This window comes from Falco naumanni, chromosome 1, assembly GCF_017639655.2.
Source record: "Falco naumanni isolate bFalNau1 chromosome 1, bFalNau1.pat, whole genome shotgun sequence".
Lineage (NCBI taxonomy): Eukaryota > Metazoa > Chordata > Aves > Falconiformes > Falconidae > Falco > Falco naumanni.
In genome coordinates this window covers 116,235,909-116,255,738 of record NC_054054.1, presented here as the reverse complement: position 1 = coordinate 116,255,738, position 19,830 = coordinate 116,235,909, and the positions used below count along the sequence as shown (strand labels likewise).

At 47.3% G+C, this 19,830-nt stretch overlaps 1 protein-coding gene across 1 annotated transcript; it reads left to right on the top strand.

Moving 5' to 3' along the window:
• Nucleotides 1-50: 50 nt before the first annotated feature.
• CDRT1 (CMT1A duplicated region transcript 1) lies at nucleotides 51-19,711 on the top strand. Its single transcript, XM_040580281.1, is given in 15 exon segments — nucleotides 51-2,005; nucleotides 4,158-4,316; nucleotides 5,338-5,547; nucleotides 5,649-5,776; nucleotides 6,725-6,847; nucleotides 7,393-7,502; nucleotides 7,942-8,145; nucleotides 9,064-9,185; nucleotides 9,736-9,884; nucleotides 10,846-10,988; nucleotides 11,700-11,858; nucleotides 12,738-13,006; nucleotides 13,922-14,110; nucleotides 15,616-15,964; nucleotides 15,966-19,711. Coding segments are annotated over 14 exon segments (2,682 nt in total). The 5' UTR covers nucleotides 51-2,005; nucleotides 4,158-4,309; the 3' UTR covers nucleotides 16,486-19,711.
• Nucleotides 19,712-19,830: the final 119 nt, after the last annotated feature.

Genomic DNA, 19,830 nt, shown 5'->3' with positions numbered 1-19,830 from the left:
CATAAGGGTGGTGATGCTCAGGCTTCCCTGCCCTTCATAGGTGGTGTGTGAGCTGGCTGCAACAACCAAGGTGACAGGCACCTAACGCTTCTGACACCCTGCTTTGCCCCACCTCTGTACCCTCCAGCACTCCATAAAGCCTGCGACACTGTAAATCATGCTCACTCCCATCCCTGCATCCCGCTGCACAAGGATGAAACCCTTACGAACAACCTTTAGGCCATCAAAATATTAAAAAATTCAGTGCAGGGGGAAATGTGCCGAAGGAGAGGGGTGCTGTGCTTGGGAAGCCGGAGGTGCTTTGCCACTAAGGTCACAGCTCCCATCTCAGACTGCTCAATATGTCAACTGTGCTTGTGGTGCTTTAACCTCCCCTGCACCGAGGGGGATTTACTTGCTAGCCCCCAGGCATGCTCCAGCCTTTATTCCAAACCACTGGGACTTCAAAGAAAAGGAGGTTCTTTTTAAATAGCTGTGCAAGGGAAAAATGACGCTGACGCATGCCCAACCTGCCTGGCCTCAGCGATAACTTGGGCTTCTCCTTCCAGTGGCAGGAATGTGTCTCCCAGCCTTGGAAAACTGGTATGTTTCCCATTGCATCCAGTTCTTCCCAGTGCAAACCTCCCAGATATGGGACTTCATCTTTCCCAGGTTCTTGTGTGTCCCAGGACAGACTGAGCCAGGAAAACATTCAGTTTGTTTTAGCTGATTTGCCTCCACAGCTGTAATCTTCAAATGAATCTTACGCATCTCAGGAATTTATTGCTTAGTTCAAAACACGAACCCCCATGGCTCTGACTGTGGGGAGGGCACCCCCAGGGACAGGCACCCCCAGGGAGAGCAGAGCCACCCGAGCTCTAGCAGCAGCAAAATGATTTCAGCTGGAGAAGGAGCACAGGTTTCCAATAAAAGGGCTGGGTTGCAGCAGGGAAGAGCTATAGCTCAGGGGGGGCTACGTGGGAGAGTAAAACAGATTGAAAAAATAATATTTAGCTTGTTACCTCAGCTGCTGGGTTGTGCTTCTCTGAAGTCCTTCACATCAATATTTACCTCTAAAAAACACCCTCAGGTGCCATTTCAGCTCTGTGTGCTTTTTGTAGCTGGTAAAGTAACTCCAGGGGTTATCTGAGTAGTCGGCAGGGTGGGACATGCTCCCAGCCCTCCTGCTTCCCTCTGGCTGGGGGGGTTATGCCTGTTGCAGGGGGTGCTGTCTCAGCAGTGGGGCTTGGGGTCTCTAGGGAGCCTGGGATGGAAGGGCAGGGAGGCAGCTGAGGTGACGTGGGGGTCTCAGGGCTGGGTTTGGTGGGTGTTGCTGGGGTGCTTGCACCTGTCTGCAAGCGTGGGAGGGGGGTGACAGCAGGGACCTGCCCTGGGCGGAGGTGGCTGTGCCCTCCCAGGGAAGGTAGGTGAGGCTGGGGGCTTCTCTTGCCCTGGGGTAGCATTTTATCAATGCTGGGTGCTGCTGTCCTAAATGGATAATCTTTGCTCGCAAAATGATTTCCTAGATACTACTGTGCCTAGGGAGTGAGACGCATCCCTGGGAGGGGTTGTGACCTCTGAACGGGGGAGCTCCAAACTTTGATTTAAAGAAGCAAGTAAACTCAGGCAGCCTGTCGCTGGGTGTGGGACTGGTGAGAAGGGGTGGATTTGCCGCGAGTAGCTCTTTGGCAGGAAAGCAGTGCTTCGCTGGAGAAGAACGGCTGAGGCTGGAGCCCTGCTTTTCTCCACTCGCTCCACAAAAGAGTTGCATTAAAATCCCACGTGGGGGATCTGCGTGGGATGGCGGCTTGGGTGCCTGAGCCCGCAGGGCTGACAGCTTCGCACAGCATGTTTGTTCTGTGTGCACCAAACCTGAAACCACTGTACCTGCGGCACCGAAGCCTCTGCAGGGTGGAGCACGCAGTGTTCCCATCCAGCGCTGTCTTTTCCACTCCTGCCTACAACAGGGAAAGAGCCAAAAGGGCAAAGAGGGCCCCAAACCTGCTGTGCACGGAGTGAGACCCAGGTACGTGGCCCTGCTGTCCTAATGCATTTGTACCTGTCCCCGTGAGGGATGTGGGGGTATGAGTTTATTGTCACCTGCCTGTTCTGCTGCTTTCCCACCTGGGCTGCTCTGCAATGCTCTGCCTTCTTGCCAAACATTATATTTTTTTCTAATGACCTAGTTAATCCTCCTACCTTCTCTCAAATGATGGATGAACCACCCTTTACTCTTATTGCACATGCATTTTTGACTCATTAGATGACTAAATTAAATCTTTTTTTTTTTTTTTTTCCTCCCCAATCTGGGGAAGATCAGTAAAAAATACATTTGAGCAAAGCAAGCCGCTCGTGAAGCACTTTTGCACAACCCCTTCCCAAACCCTGGCTCAGTGCTGTCCAGCTCACACGTATTGCCTCTGGGTTTCTGTCTCTATAACCCAACCGCGGTGCCCAGGGGCCAGCTGCGCTCCTGCTTCCCCAGGACTTTTTACACCCTTTGCTTTACAGAAGTCACCCCCAAACCCTTCGGGGGGGGGGGGGGGGGGGGGGGGGGGGGGGGGGGGCGGCGTTTAGCAGCGGTGTGCGGTAGGGGCGGCTATTAGTAGCAATCCGGCGTGGCGCTCGGAGGTTTACGGTAGGGGTCTCCTAGCAGCAGCGACGCGGCGGGGATGGTTGCCGGGGGTGGGGCAGCTCAGCGGGGCCGGGGCTCCGGCAGCCCTGGCGGTGTCACCGGTGTCACCATTGTCTCCCCGGTCGCGGGACGCAGGGGTGCGGAGCGACGCCGCAGGTGATGCCGCGCTGCCCGGCGGAAAGTGGCGCCCCCGAATCCTCCCCCCGGGGACGCTCGGGGCTGCGCCTTTGAGGTTTGGGGGTGCTGGGGCTGTGGCGGTTCTCCCGTAGTGCCCTGTGAGGCTGTCGGCACAGGGAAGGTGGATACGGCCCTTGGTGGGGCTCTGCTGGGTCCCCCTGGGCTCCAAACATCGCCCCCCCCGCCCGGGGCTCCAACCCGCGCCGGATTCTCCCAGCTGGAGCGTGCGAGGCGGCTGGGGGGGGGGTTTGATGCTAACCCTGCCCCAGGCAGGGGGATGTCACCCACCACCAGGGCACGTGGCTCTCAAGCGAGCCCTTCCCTGCGGGGCCAGCGGGGGAGAGGCAGCCCTTGCTGGTGTTCTCCCTTGTCCGGGGATGGATTTTTGTTGGCAGAGGGCTAGGGCTGGGATTATCAGCTGTTTGTGAGTGTATCTGGTGTCCCTCGGGGAAGGGGGAGTGCTGCAGTCACCCTCTCCGGTCCTGGAGATCCAGATTTGCCCCTGAGCTTCCTTGGGTCATACTCTGGGCTGGGGGGGATGCCCAGGCTGTGCCAGAGCTGCAATGAGGGTACAAGCACTATGGTCCAGGAGTGATGCTAAGGTGGAGGTAACGTTACCCAGGTTCCTGGCTGTCACCTGCAGCAGCCTGGCAGCTCCTGATGCTGCTGCTCTGGCTGTTCCTCTCTAGCAGGTGATTTATTGCATGTGGCAAAACTCTCCATGCAGGTGTGCAGAGGGTAACTGCTGAAAGAGACTGCCCGCCCTGCACAACTGTTAACTGTAGAGTTATTTGCCTTGTGGTATTAACCTTCTGGTTAATACGGCAAATCTGGTAACGTTTAAGGTCTTTTATCCTTTCCAGCTGTAGGGAATGAGTGAGCAAAGCCAGGGGTGAGGACAGGTCATGGAGGGAATGGGGTGTTCCTGGCAGTAGGAGATGGGGCCAGATAAGACTCGGACCCGGCAACTTTATCCTGACCCAGCTCCACTGCAGTGCCAGTGCACCATCACGCAGTGACCCTGTAAATGCGGTCATTGTTAAAGGGAAGAGGAGTAATGAAGTAATAGCTTGTCAACCGTACTCCATTACAACATAACAAAAAAATACAACTTCCTCATGAATTCTTCTGGGCGACACATCTCAGGAGGCGTGGCTGTGAATGGAATGTTTTAAGTAATGAAACCTACACTAAAGAAAGTACTGAACGGATTAATTGTGCATAGCTAGAAGGGATAGAATAAATAATATAGCATGATTTATTTTTTAAAATGCCTAAGATACTATTCCAATTTCAGCAATTCCGTAATTCAGCTCTGAGATGCCTACTGTAAGGTTTGACGTGACGCTGTGCTTAATTCTTCCAGAGGAAGATGTAGATGGCTCATCAGCTGAATTCCAGAGCAGCTTCCAGGAAGACAGCTGTCCTCAGCCCAGTACCAGACTCTTTCCACTACGGTCTTCTAGCACTTCTCCTGCAGCTCTTAAAACCGTATCTGCTGCAATTGGCCATCTCAGTATGACAGGTACCACTGCCTGAGTATTCGGTGCTGGGGGTGGGGGACGGGAAACCTGTGGTTTCATACCAGGGCGCTAACAACTGGCACTGCCTAGGAACAAGTCAGTTCTCGGTCACTTTGGAAAAAAAGCAGGGAAGACCACGGCAATAGTTAGCTGGGAAGTTCGAAGTGCCATGCAAGAGGAGGTGATGCCATTCAGCAGGTGCTTGTCTTCGCTCTGAATCACTTCCCATGCTTGCCGAGGTGCTGACAGGACTCGTAGTGAAGGGCTGAGGCAGTGTCCCCCCTTCCGATGGAGATGCTGTTCTGCCAGGGGTAGGGTCTTTCAAAACCCAGCCCTGCAGTGGGTGTTGCACCTAAAAGGAAGGGAAGCCTTACACTGTGGGGGCTGAAGTTTGGCAAAGATGCTAGAGGTATGCGGGCACCAGCAAAACTACTGATGTGAGAAGGGTGTCAGCTGTGTCTACCTTCTGTTCTTGGGGACAACAGAGAAATTTGTCCCCCTTTCTTCTGCCATGTCATAAATCATGTTTTTATTGAAGAAAATCTAATGGCTGCAGGAAGAGGTTTCCCACTTTGCAGGAAAGAAGTTCTGTGTCCTTGGCATGAGGTTTTTTGTCCTCCCTTAGTCTGGGACAGGCACCCTCACACCCTCCCATGCTGGTCACTGCTGTAGATGGAGGTGGAAGAGGTAAAGTATTTTATGTTTGTGAAAGGAAAGCGGTCACTGCGTCCCCACCAAGCCCACCCAGGGCCTCCTGCATCCCCTCTGATCACCTGGTGTGTCCAGCTGTGAAAAGCCCTTGCTATCCATCAGCATCCTCTGCCTTCAGACACCACAGGTGTGAGCTGTCCTGCAAGACCCTGAGTGTTTTCAGCATTTTCCTTGGAATGGTACAGTTCCAAAGGGATTAGCAGAAGAATCAAATTAAGGTCAACTAACTCTTGCAGTGCATTGCTAACAACAGTACTGTTAGTAGTCACCAAAGCTCAGGCACTTGCAAGACTAAATTCCCCTGTCTTCTAGGTGCTCAACCACCAGCAATGTGCTCCTGGCCCAAAACCACTGACTGCCTCACCCAGGAGGGTCCTGATACAGAGGAAAACTCACCTATCACGTCCTTAGCCGATCAAGGTGTCACTGTGGCTCCTGCATCTCTCCAGTCACCCTCTAATGTCAACCAATCCAAGGATTTAATTCGCTGCCTGCCACCTCACCTGTCTATGTACATCCTGGGTAAAGCTGCTCCGTTTTTTCCAAGGGTGGTTTCCCCTATGGGTAATGAATGGTCTCTAGCGTGGATAGGGGTTAGCCAATCTGTCCTTTTAATTTCTTAGGGCTTTTGGATCAAAAATCCCTCGATGCTTGTGCTGCTGTGAGTAGATGTTGGGCTTTTCTGGCCAAAGAAGTCAAGAGGGAACATGCGTGTCAAAGTGTAATACAGAAGAAGATCCTGTATTTACAGGTAAGATGCCTGGGCTTCTGCCATCATTATGCACTTTAAAAAGAGGGTGGTTTTCCTGCTACTGCCCAAGCCATTAGATGGAGGTGCTTCTGCTGGAGGCTACCTCCCAACTTGACCCTGTTCATTCTTTTACCACCTGCAGAGCAAAGCCAGGTTAGATGTTCATGCTGTCACAAGCAAGCACAGCAGAAGAGCTTTTACTGACTTTCAGAGAGCCTGTTACTCTAGAAATGTATGAAAACATTCTTGTAATCAAGAAAGCAGAGTTTGGTCACAAATGCAAATGCTGGACTTCCCAGTGCTAGTGGAAATTGGGCAGAGCTCCAGCAGCTCCCTGAGACAGCTCAAGAACGCGATTTATTTGCCCCACATGGGAAGATGGAAATGCTAGGTGGCTTTGGGAAGCCAGAGCTGGGGGGGGGGGGGGGGGGCATGCTGAAGCAGAACTTCTAGGGAAGGCTTGTCCTGGTTAGTACAGACCTGCCATGCACCAAGGGAAGTGTAAAGGTAAATCCCCAAAGAGATAGTTAGGAGTCTTTGTACGCTTTGATTTGTGGAGAGTGTAGAAGTCTCACCCCTGTGCTAGCAAAGAAGGCTTAACGGAAGGTTTCACGCACAAAAGATGTTTTGAGAGCCTCTCATCTCAGTGGGTTTGGGTTCTGAATCAACAGATTGCTCCAAAGATGAGATGAACTGTGAAATTTTGCAGCTTATTAAAAGCTGAAGACTAGAGTTTGGAAAAAAATAAAAAGCAATTATTTTTTTACAAGAAGTTAAATCTTATACTGACAGAGCGGTAAATGCAAGCCAGGTCTCTTAATAACAACAACAAGCCGGTGTGTGCAGCTCAGCTTTGCATCCCATGGAGATGCTGAAGCATCAGCACATGAGCAGCATCTGTTGAGTGCCTGGGCTCTGCATGACTGTGTCTCTGCTGGCTTGTTCCAGGGGTTGTGCCCTAGAGGAGCAGTTTCAAACTATGCTGAAACAGTCAATGTGACAATTCCACAGTTAAACAAAGAAGGTGATGTCATCAGAGTGAAACGCCACAAAGGGGGAAGTAAAACAGAGGTATGTTGGCAGTTGTTTGCCTTCCATGGATCCTGCATTTCAGTAATGGGGGAGGAAGGAGGACATGGTGGCCTTGGAAAACAGGGCAGTGAACTCTGAGCTGCTTTGCTCTTCTCCTGCTTCTGGCTTGCACCATCGTGAGCAATTCATAAGGACCAGTGCTTGCTCAGCACCTTCTTGCATGGGAGGGAGCCTGCATCCCTGAACTCCTGCCTTCTCCCAGTGCATCCCCCAGCTGCATGCATAGCCTGTAGGCCAGGGGTGTGGGTGAGGCTGGTTGGCATCGCAAGGACATGGCCTTTTCCCAAAGTATAAAGGCTGTAACTGTCAGGTCTTCCTTTTTTTTGCCGTAGAACACTGCATGGGAACAACCCTTGTTTCTGCACTAACCAGGGAGTTCCTGCGCTCCAGGTGCTCCTTACCAACACATTCTGTCTCTGTTAGTCTCATCACTGTAGTGGTGACCAAGCTGATGTTCAACACTATGAAATAATGCTGCATTCCTCCCTCCCCAGGTTATTTTCCCCTATTTTTCCTTCCATTAGGAGGAACAGAACCTGCAGGCAGCCTATCATGATCTGAAAACTGACACAATCCAGCTGGAAGAGAGAAATGTCTTCTGTGGCTCCTACAATATTCGTGTCCTCATGGACCAGTGAGTAGACTGCCTGGCTGTAGGGCCAAACAGCAGCTTCTGGAAGCCTGTCCCACTCCCTGTGATCCTTCTGTGGGAAAGTATGGCTGGAGAAGGGTCTCAGCATCAACGTTAAGAAATCCCCAGTGTCAAATCCAGCTTTTTTTATAAAGATACCAAGATAAGCTATTTTTAAAGACACAAGGGTTAGCGATCCACAGCCCGTCACAAGGGATATGGGCTCTCCCCTCTTTAAACTTACCTTCCAGTACAAACTTGGGTACGCAGAATCGGGGACCTCAGTTGTGGTGCCTTGCAAAGGATTCACACTCTCAAGTGTATTGCTCATCAAGATGCTCAATGAGGACCATTAAGCATCAGAAAAATGCCTGTCCCAGACTTAGATCTGTTGTACCTTGTTAGCTGGCTAAAGCCATCTCGGTCACTGTTTCTTACCCAGATCAGACAAAAGCAGAATAATCCATTATAATGGTGGAAACCTGGTAGCCATCGGCTCCGCAGACCGAAAAGTGAGGCTTCTTGATATGTCGGGAATGAAAGAAATGCCACCTCTGCTCTCTGGCCACGCTGGAAGCATCCAAGCGCTCTTCCTCCACGAGAAGAAGGGGCTCGTTCTCAGCGCAAGCGTTGACCTCAGCATCAGGTGAGCAGCACTGGGACTGTGCCATGGGATACCAGCCCCTTGGTGCAGATAGGAAAAGTGAAACTTTATTCCTTCCACTCCAATCTTTAGGAAGCCTCGTTCCATCACTTTCGTTAGAGTAATGATGAAAGGACAGAAGATGAGGGAACACATTCTCCACTCATAAGGCAGTTTCTGTCGCCCAGTTTCACCCAGTACCGAGTGATTAAAATAGGATACAGAGGTTTTCCTAAAGTACCTTAAAACACCAGAGAGGTTTCAAATAAACACTCACGGTGAGATTCTGGCCTTGCTAACATCAGCATCGGGTTCTGGAAGGCTGGGTTTCTCTGTGATGTTCTAGATGGTGTGTTGTGCTAAGCAGGCTCGACACCCTGGTACCCGCTGTACAGCTGCTCCTGCCCAGGTACCGCACCCTGAAACAAGGGTGGAGGCGATCAGCTCTCCCATCTATCCCTAAATCCCGAGAGTATCATGATGAGGGGCGAAAAGCTAAGCAGCGGGTCGTCTGGCTCTGGCATGGCAATTGCACAACTTCATCAAAGGGGAAAGTTTACATGGATCCAGGCTCTGTCCTCCCTGCTCCAAAAGTTTATTTAACTGTGGGGTTGAGTTCTTTAGATAAAGTCATCTTGGCACCGGCCAGCAAAGAAACAACCTCTACGTTTTAAGGTTAATTGAAAGTAACTGTGCCAAAGGTGAAATCTAGCTATACCTTTCCGGACAGTTTGGAGGCAGATGAAGAAAGTACCTGGGTAAAAGATTTAAAACTAAGCCTGACTGGATCATTTCAAATCCTCTGATGCCTTAGTGGAATGAGTCCTGATTTTAATCTAGTGTGTATGGAAGAGCTGGGCCCATTAAGCAGGAAACAACGAATAAGATGACTGTGTTTCCTTTTTGGCTGGTCCTTTGTAGATGCTGGAATATATACAGTGGTGCTTGTGTGAAAACCTTTAATGGTCACTGGGCAACAGTCACCTGCTTGGATTTCCATGACGAGCAGTTTGTGTCAGGAGCCAGAGATGGGATGGTAAAAGGTGAGAGCCAGGACTAGGAGCTTCCCAGCGGGAGGCAGGTGGTAGTGAACAGTGGGCACAGTCCATGGGAGCTGTGATCAGTGTGATGTGTGAGTATGAAAGTAAGTCTATAAGAAGGTGAATTTGTGCGTCCTATTTTGTGCTTCCAGAACAGCCTAAGCTGTGGACGCATGCACGTACAAGGTCTCTGATTGGGTCACTGAATAAATTCTCATTATTTCTGCTTTTATTCAGTTTTAATGGCTTTATGGCTATAGGGCTGCGCCAGCTCTTGGGAAAGGGGCATTAATTTTCAGCTTTGTCAGAGGTTTCCTTATTACTCAGCCTATAGAATAAGGATGAAAAAAAAAAGTGCTGTTTTCTGGACTTTGCTTTTAAAACTTTTGCCATGTCAATTATACTTTCTAAGTCAACACCTGGCTCCGTGCAGAGCTGCAGGTAGAAGATATATCTGTAATTCCAGTAGTGCTTTTTAATTCCTGTTGTACTCGGCAAAACTTATTGTTGGGGCATATGTATTTTTAATATTCCTCCCCTTTGCCCTTAACAGTGTGGAGCCTGGAGAGTGGGAAATGTCTCAAGACTCTGAAGCATGGCAGCACTGTTTGGGTAGTTAAAATGCATGGCAGGCGTGTTGTCAGTGGGTGCGACCGAGGGCTGGTGAAAGTCTGGTGTGCTGATACGGGCACTCTGATCAAAGTAAGTTTCTTAGGTGCATAATTTCATGTTAAGTGGTCAAAAATCTTCTGTGCTAGTAAACTAACTGGTAAATCGTAGCTTTTTGCTTTTGTCAGAGGCTTTTTAAAAAAAGCCAATCCCCCCAAACAAAACCAAAAGCAGTCTAAACTGATAAAAGAAACTGCGGATTTATTTGTAAGGAAATAATATAAAAACTGATTTGCAAACAGCTGTCAGTTCTAACCCAGGGTTTATTTGCCTGCCTCAACCCCCATCATTACTTGTACTCTGTAGATCATTCATCTCTGTTCCTGCAGAAACATTCAGAATCAGCAAAGAAGGTGGGAAGGCTTGACTTAACAGCTCTTGGGGTTGGAGGCATCAGGGGTTAGCTCAAAATACAAAACTTGCTCTCGAAACCCGTTTATAAAGCTGAAGCAGCTGGATAACTGCTCTGCAATGCAAAGATTGAGGCCAGAGTCTGCTAATTACACTAGCAGGCATCCAGAACTAGTATTAGTCCTCATCTCTGAAAGGAGTGAAGCTCTTTCTACCCATGGGGGAGAGAGTTGCAAACTGAGATGCATCTTGAATGCATGATATCCCAGCTCCAGCTGAGGAAAGCTTGCAATTGCTCCTTCCACTGTAGTCAGGGCAGTCCACTCTCTTCTCTCCTGGGCGAACATTCAATTGATCACCAAGGTTGTGGTGCAGTAACTCCAAGCACGTTGGCACAGGTAATAGATAGGGAAAATGGATGTTAACTCCATGCCAGTAGCTAATCAGCAATAAGCCCAGAATATGTTTTACAAGTCACTACAAAACTAACATAGTTATCCATAGGGTGTATTGGTATGGTAACACCCAATAAAACTACAATGTAGTTGGTACATAAGGCTGGTATCGTGAATGCTGTAAGGTATCTTAGCATATTTACATCCACATTGCTGACAGCTTTGCACCTATTTCTTTTACTTTGCAGACTTTAGAGGGGCACCAAGGCCCAGTTAAGTGCTTGTCCTTTGATCAGTGGCACCTAGTCACAGGAAGCACTGATGGATATGTTCTAGGATGGAGCATGTTGGGAAACATGAAGAGATGCCTAACGGCTTTCTGCCACCCTAAGTAAGAATCAGCTGTGTTTCAAGTTGTATTCAACCGTTTACTAAATCTATAAAGAAAATGCCTCCCCTATAGGAATAGAAAATGCTTTAATTATCAGTCCTGGTTTTTGAAATATCCTTGTTTTCAACAACCCTCATCCTGAACAGTGTCAGGCACTACGTGGTTGTAACCGTTTGTCAGTTAAGACCTGTAACAACCTCAAACCCAAACACACAACCGCTTGTTCATGAACAGGAGTGACTGACAGTGCATAGTCCAGTATTTCAAGGATCCCGAGCCATATGCAACAGGGTATCATGCTACCTGGTCAAGAATTGACCCTCTCTGTTGAAGGTGGCCGTAACTATGTGCTGATCCCTACCAACTGTATGTTATGCTATTTTGTAATACTTTAATTGTATATTGGAACCCTGAAAACTAGCATCATATTGTTTTCATTAGCTTTTCTAGACATAAAATGAAATTTAAAACACAGCAGATAACCATAACCATACTGGTTGCTATGAGGATGCATTGGGTGGGTTGGTTTGGGCAATGCGTGATTAGGAAGGATCTCACTGTTAAACCTCTAAAACATTTTGATCAGCTCCTCTGTTCAGCCTGTTGATGGGGGCAGACCTTTGCACCTCCTCCAAGACAACAGAAGTAGCTGATCGTGCCTCCTTGTGCAAGCACAGCGAATGCACCAACAGTGACGTGTTGTGTTTTCAGGGAAGTTCTGTCTCTGGAGTTCCTCTATCTCAGAGTCGTCAGTGGCTGTGCTGATGGAAAGATTCGTATATTTAACTACTTAACTGGAACCTGCCTGAAAGTGTTGACGGTCAATAGCGGAGGGGGGCCCGTATCTTTTTTCTGTGCTGCAGGAAACAGGTTGGTGACAACAGCTGTCATCAGTCTCTGAAACATTGTAGATGACGTTGTAATTTAAGGAACTGTATATTTTTCCTTTTTGTTGTCCTTCTCAAAAATAAGTTTTAAAGGGCTCTTCCACTTACTGACTGCTTTAATAATCTGGTTTTGTTAACAATGGATGAATTTTCTTAGCCCTTTCAGCTATGTACAATCTCCTGTTTCTATACTACTTCCGATATAGACACAGCTGTAAAGCTGAACTCAACTCCCAAATTCCTTAAGAGGTTGGAAAATCAAGGCAAGGCCTGACAACACCTTTGTTCCCTGACCTACTGCCTCCTTATAAAAGTCAATAATGGAAAATCCTTCCAGGTGCATTCACTCCTGCACTCTAGAGGTATTTAATTATTAATAATTGCTTCTGTGTAAGCAATAGCTAAAACACTGGGGTGTTATCGGTGCTGGTTTGGTCAAAACTCTACAACACAGCAGTATATGGGCTGCTACAAAGAGAACTAACTCCAGCCCAACCAGATCCAGTACATCCTTCCAATTTAGGTTTAAATGTCCCTAATAATATGGTGTTTCCAGTTTCCTTTGGCGTTGCACTGATCTAGCTCGGTCCACTCTTGGCAATTTTCACCCTAGTTATTTTAAAGCTAATTTTGCCATAGAGATGAATGAAGAGAGCCCCACAGAGCCCATACAGAGTACGAGTTAAAATATACAGAGTCTGACTGATGGGACCAACTGCTACGGCTTCCTTAAACAAGGGATGGGTATCCCGGATCTGTGCAAGCGCCCTCGGGTTTTGTACTGCACAGAAGCAAACGGCCCCTTAGGTGGCACCTGCTGCGTCAGTGGTAGCTGTGCTCTTAAAGGCTTTTCCTTTTCCAGGATGGTGATCAACTTGCCAACTAGTCTGTTGATGTTCCAGTTTGAGGATGCCAGCTGGGACTGCACCTCAGATGCCAATAGAGAGATGGTGAGGAAGGAAGGACAGTGCAGCGGGACTCCAAGCAGAGCACTGCTTCGCCTTCAGCGAAAGAAACACCACGACCTCAGCCGGGTGTATCGACTTGCTCCGGAGACAAAAGATGCTGACCAGCTCATGCTGTCTTGCTGGATCCGCTGCCAGTCACCAAAAAGCTGTGGAACATCTCAAAGTAGTACATACAGCCTCTGCAATATGTTGGCATTTTCTAAAATGAGTTGGAAACAATTTCAAGGACCCACTGCCTTCATCCTCATCCGTATCCAGGCTCACTGCTTTTTTTTTTTTTTTTTTTTTTTAAGTGCAGTCTGGTAGATGTGCTGCTGCGTTTCAATGGTTCTGTCATTTTTAGCCTTTTGTAAAACCTTTATACATTTCTAAAACGTTTTGGTATAAGTTCAACACATTTGTCAAGACAGGCACTGTCGTTTTCCAACTGAGTAACAGAGATATAGTATTATTCATGTTCTTACAGCTGGCGTGCACAAAAACATGCTGCTGATTCAGTGCTTGAGTTATTTATTAACAAATACTCTAGGAAGTCACAGGACACCTGCATTCAGGAGCTGCCATCACTGGGAAATGCAACTGCACACAAACAGGCAACTTTTAAAATTGTAACATGGTGATATTGTTTTTTAAAATCAGAGTTATTTAATACAGTATGTGTCACGTCTTCTAGCTCGACAATCAAACTGTCTGTTGCAGATAAACTAATGGGCTAAGAAAGTTTTCATGCTTTTAAGGCCATCGGGTGTTAACCTCCTCTGTGCAGCTCTACTTGGTAAAAGATCTACAGTTTGTAAAACAGGGGTGCACTATAATTTTAGTGGCAAAAAACCCCCTATGGGCTGGGTATACATAATATTCGGAAAAAAAATCAGCATTTGCCATCATCTTTGAATTCTTTGAGGTTTTCTGCTAATCAAGTATCTTTGGATTATTTCTAACACCTAGACCTTTAGAAGTTGTGGTAAGAGGCAAAGCAGTAACTGAACATTCGCAATCCCATCGGTTATAAAGATTTTATATAATGAATGTTGAACACCAGTAAAACTTAAGGAAGACTTATTCTTCTGTTTTCTAGCTCTCTGCTATGAACCGATGAAATCAGCAGCTTGCCAGCAACAGCAGCAGCTTTGCAAGATGGAAAAGGCTTTTCGTATTCAGGCAGAGCAGCAGAAAAAGCTTTTCATTCCTGGTCCCAGACAGCCCCATGCCTTTGCCTCAGGAAAGCTGGCGAGAGCACATTCTGCAAGAATCCGGGCAGATGCTGGTAAGGGCTCCCTGTAGCTAGGTAGGACAGTAATTCTTCAGACAAGTGCACCTAAAAAAATTTAATAGATTAAACAAAAGGTAAGGAACTCTAGAAGCCAAGCCCTCTCTGGATGAAAGGCTTGCAATGCTACAACAGATATCTTCCAAACCCATGGTGGCTACAGAAACTGCTTTAGATCAATCCAATGGGACAAGTGCTCAGCTCCAGCTATAAGGCTTAATTCCCTGGTATCTAGGGTTTTTTTTTATGGTAGCCTTATTCTATTTTTGATTTCTTTATCAGGTATGGGAGAATTGTGCACAAAATTATTCAAGTAGTTGGTACCTAATAGCAGCAACTCAAAAAAATTGTTATAAACTATTATATGTAAATTGTCTCAGCCAGCAAAGACATGGCAAGCTGAAACTTGAAAATGGAATGGTACTGAGATCACAAACAGCGGGTTTTTTTTCAAGTTTTATATTGAGAATCTGTTGGGATCTTAAACTTTAAGACAACCCTGACATCTTAGTTCAGGAGAGCTGTGCCAATGGAAAACTTCTAATCCCCAAACTCTGGGTGTCTGTAACCAAGACGCAGGGTCATATGTATGTGCAGATCAAGCAGTTCTAAATCCTGTGAGAAGCAAGTAGTAATTTTTATTCCTTTTGCTGTATTCTGCCTTCCTGCACTGTAACTTAATGTTCTCTGAAATACATTTCTAGAGGGTAGAAGTTTCAGTTAACCAGCCTGGGAAAACAGAATTGTATTGCAAAGCAATGATACACGAACAGCGTGACATTGCAAAGTGACAAATGAATCACTATAGCAAGGTCGTGGGACTGAATGTCTTACACAGCTTGTGTCATAATCCTCATCTAGTTCTTAGTCCAGGGCATAATCCTACAATCAATCTTGTGTCTGTCATACAGCACAGGTCACCCTCCACATCCCTAGAGGCAGCAGAGCTAGGCCATGGAGCAAGTCTTGTGATTTCCAGTTCAAAGGCAGCTCTGAGTAGTAACGGTTCACAGTGGTTCTTGGATGTTGGCTACTTCAAAGATTTCTACCAGGAACCGACTTGTCTTGAAGCCTTTTCCCAAGCACAAACTGTAGGACAAGGGGTGCAAGGGCAGAGGTGGTGGGGAACCTCATTCCTCTTAGAAACCATAGTTTTAAACAAAATGGATACCAAACCATCTGCACGCAAATACAATGTATGTTACAGAACCTGACTTTAGTTTGACCCGTACAGACTATAGCAAGGAACACTTCCCAGTTAAGCTGGACAGAATTATCTCTGATGTTGGCAGCAGCACTGATGAGACCATGGATGGGAGAACAGAGACGGGCACCACTGGCTTGTGGCTTCCCCACGCTGCCTGTTCTGTAGATAAACCTGAACTGTCCACGTGCCCATCAATCCAGCACCCATCCCTGCTCTTGGAGTACTACCCTGCCAACAAATGATCACAAAACCTATCCCCAGCTCCAAATGTATTATCTTCTTTTGTTGGAAACAGATAGCGGATTTGAACATGGCCCTTCTCTCAATGTACCTGCACATCCTGACAGAGCAGAAGCCACTTTGCAGCATGAAAAGAAAAGAGGCTCAGGTTGCCCAATGTCCCTTGACAAGCTTCTCTTAAGGGTCAGCATGCTTCAGAATGCCTGCAGGTCAGCCCCAGTCAGCTCCAGCATTAAGCACGCTGCAGAAGTCAGAGAAGCATGGGAACATCCACGGGAGCATCAGCAACACCGCCCTGAAAAGGCACAAATATACAAACCCCCTCTGCAACACAAGAAGGATCAGACAGTCCAGCTCCAACATGTAAGATTGCGAAGTGATCCCCTGACCATGAAAAGAATCTCTACCCTCTGAAACCAAAATGCTGCAGCTCAAGCTGAAAAACTCTTTGCATGGACCCACTGTGAATTCCACCATGCCTGCTGCCCCAGTTGTGTGCCCCAAGACGTGTGGTTTGCAGAAGAAAGCTCACGGTGGTCACAGTAAAGCTGTTCCTCTCCTTGAAGGTGGAGTTCAGCTTACCCATCCCTTTATAGCTTCTTCCGAACTGGTCAAATCAACATATGTCATGATTGCACAAATGAAAAATGAAGCAGTTTCCAGGAGAAAAAAGGCCTTCTGTCTGTATGGTGGAGACCCTTCCCCAGGTGATGGTGGGTTCAGGCTTCTGACGGGAAAACAGAAGGAAGCGTGTGAGGCAGCCACTGTAGCTCGGTATCGGGCAGCACAGACAAAGCTCCTAGAAGATCAGTGGAGAGCATGCAAGAAGGTCTGGTTAAGGAAAATTAAAGGCCTACCTATAGATTCTTTTACTGAGGAGAGGAAAATAGCTGCTCCTGAACTTGGGCCTAATGTGTTTATCTGATGTAATCCCAGCAATTTGTCCAACAAAGAACCAGTATCTGAGGATTCTGGTGTCCAGCTGAGTCTGCCATGTCAAGATCCACAAGGATCTTGACATACACATTTCTAAGTGTAAAAGACTTCTCTGCTGTAAGTTTTTTCTAAGAAGTATTATTGGTATATTCAGCTATTTCTCAAGACAGAGTGAAGAGACAGAGTCCTCTCCTGGATTTACCTTGCTTTTGCTACAGACACAGCACTGACACTATAGCTTGACATACGGCTCAGCTGTGTGTGAATAATAATAATAAAAAAACTGATTAGAATTTATATGGATTGATTAGAGTTTATAAGCTGAAGAAGTGTGGACTGAAAACTGGCTGAGCAGCTGAGGCTGGAGGGTGGTGATCAGCTGCAAAAAGTCTAGTTGGGGGCCAGTAACTAGCAGTGTAGTCCAGGGGCTGATACTGGGTCTGATTTAGACATCTTAATTAATGACCTGGATGATGGGGCAGGGCGCACCCTCAGCAAGGTGGTGGGTGGCACGAAATGGGGAGGAGTGGCCGATGCACTGGAGTTGTGCTGCTGTCCTGAGGGACCTGGACAGGCTGGAGAAATGGGCAGAGAGAGACCTCCTGAAGTTCAGCCAGGGGAAGTGCCAAGTCCTTGCCCCTGGGGAGGAACAGCTCTAGGCACCAGGGCATGCTGGAGCCACCCAGCTAGGAAGCAGCTTAAAAACTATTTTTAATTAAGAAAAAAAAAGTCATGGTTTCTGTTTTTGTGGATAAAACGCCTAAATGTGCTTATGTCCACCAATGCTCAGGACTTAAATTGATCTGAGTTGGGAAGACAAAGACCTCTTAGGTTGTCCAGCTTTGAGTGCCTGGGCCAGTGTACCAGCAATCTTATTCTCTTGCACTAGAGGTTCAAGGCAGGACACTCCTGCCCATGGTGACATAAAGGGTCCTTTCAGCAGCAATGAAAGTCTGCGAAACTCTTCATACAGAAGGGCGGTGATTAGTTTTGGTTGATTTTAATGTCATCTTCAACTTCCAAACCCTGGGGTTAAGCCAGACCTTGCTAACAGTGCAAAATAACGTTACCCCCTGAATAATAACAAAGAGGTTATAAAAACTAGTGTCCAAATAAAACAGTGAGGAAGCCAGAAACTAATGCAGATGTGGGAGCTGGACAGTTGCAGTTCAGCTTTGCTGCTGAAAGGTTGTGCAGGCTGGGGATGAGCGAGGGTGGGCGGCTGGCTGCCTTGGACAGCTGTGCTGTGGTACAGGGAGCGTAGCTGGCTGAGGTGGCTTTGCCTGATGTTAGTTTTCAAACACAGAGCAGCAAGGATTTCACGCTTAGCCACGGGATGGCACTTTCTTACAAGAAATCAGGCCCAAGCCCAGCCCAGCTGCAGCCAGAGGCCCTCTGGCACAACCCCCCTGGAAAAAAGCATCTCATAGAGGAAGCCCGATGGAAAAACATCACGGAAAGGCTCACGCCTTTTTAGCCATGCTGAAGTGAGTGTTGTCTTCCTGCTTGGAGTCAGTAAATCAGCATCTCCCTGCAGGTGTGAGTGCTTAGGCACTTGCAAGATGCTACAGCTGACACAGGTGGTGTGGAATTACCTGCAGGGGCAGAGCTGGACTAAGTCCTGTGATCAGCTTTAGCCTAGCACAGTGGATGCAAAGCTGGGAGCAGAAAGTCAGAGGCGCACTGGAAAGGAATCAACGTATGGGGAGATATCATACACGGTACGTAAACTCACTTAGGAAGGTAACTAAGAGGAGGTTGTTTGCCCACCTTAACTTCTGAATTAAATTGACTTTTCTGCGTACCTGGCCTTTGGGTGGGCAGAAGTTACAAGCTGGGGGTGCTGTGGGCAGCGCTGCTGCTGTGCAGGGCACGACACAGCTACAAGCAAAGAGAAAGCCAGGCACAGTGGTGGCAAGGTAGTTTCAACAGAGTTTTGTTGTAAGTAGATGCCATTTATGTTGTACTTGTCATCCATAAACTGTAGATTATATTATCCTGATGTGATAATACCATACTGACATCCCAGCAATTTTGTCTGTATAGCTCAACAGGTGTTCCTAAACAAAACGTGCTTTTGCTTTTATCTGAGTGGTGGTTATAACTAGAAGTGTCTGTGTTTCAGCAGAGGAATGGTGCCTGACACTTCACGTGATGAGCAGAAAAGGAGCAAGAGAGTACTAAAAAGAGGCAACAACAAAGATATAAAGAGTAAATTAAGTTTTTATGTAGTACTGTATTAATCAGTAATAGTTTTTGATTGCCTGTGAAATGGCATGCTGACTTCAATAAGCATTGCAAGTGTACTTGTTAATTAGGTAAACAAAATGGACTTTTTAATATTGTCTTTAAATTGATGTGAAAATAAAACCGCAGGCAGGCAGTATTGAAGTGAAAGGACATTTTATTTTTTTGTGGCTGGACCAGACACCATGAGATTATATTGTGTATATCAAATGTAAGATAGAATTAAGATAAGGTGATTCTAATAACTCTATAGCAGCCCCTTCTAAATAAAAAATAAAATAAAATAAAATAAAATAAAATTAAAGATGTATGAAAGACCATTAAACAGCTGGACGTTTACATGATGAACATTAAGTTTCTGACTTGCAGTATAACAGGCTTATTTCTATGGTGCCCTTATGCTGTGGTTTTTCAGGTGTTAGCTTGAATCCAGTACAGTTTGGGGGAAAGTCATGAGAGGGAGGGCTGTGTCACTCATGGCACTAGCAGAGCTCTTTACAAGAGCAGGGGTGTTAATCCTGGAGCATGGGTGAATCTGAGCCCCAGGGTTACAGTCTGCATGTCTGGGGATTTTTCCCCGTAGCCACAGCTCCACACCACACCTTGCTCTTCCTCCTGGATGGCTCCAGCTGTGGGGTCTGGGGCCCCCGTTGTGTTTCAGGACAGTGCACATGACAGTCTCACACTTCGTTGCCCCCCCCGCAGGCTCCTGGGGGTGAGTGGGGTGGAAACTCCGAGGGCCAAAGGAGCTGTGTCGAATGCCAACGCCAGAATACGGTGGAAGCAGCAGAGAGCTGCTTCCCAGCTCCGGGTGAGTCCTGTCGCAGGTACCGAACAGCACCTTGGGGTCATCTGGGAGGAAATGCTGTGTGTGAAAATGCTGTATCTACCACAAAATACCAAAGCATACAGTACTATTAATATTTTTGTTCCTTTGTCTTCAGAGCAAATGTTTGGCAACATGCTTTAATAAAGGGGCGGGGGGGCGGAATCCCAACCAGGTGACTTTTCTTCAGAGGTTTTCCAGGAGAATTTTTGTTTTGTGTATGCTCACAGATGGCTGTAATGAGGAATTTTATAATCAGGG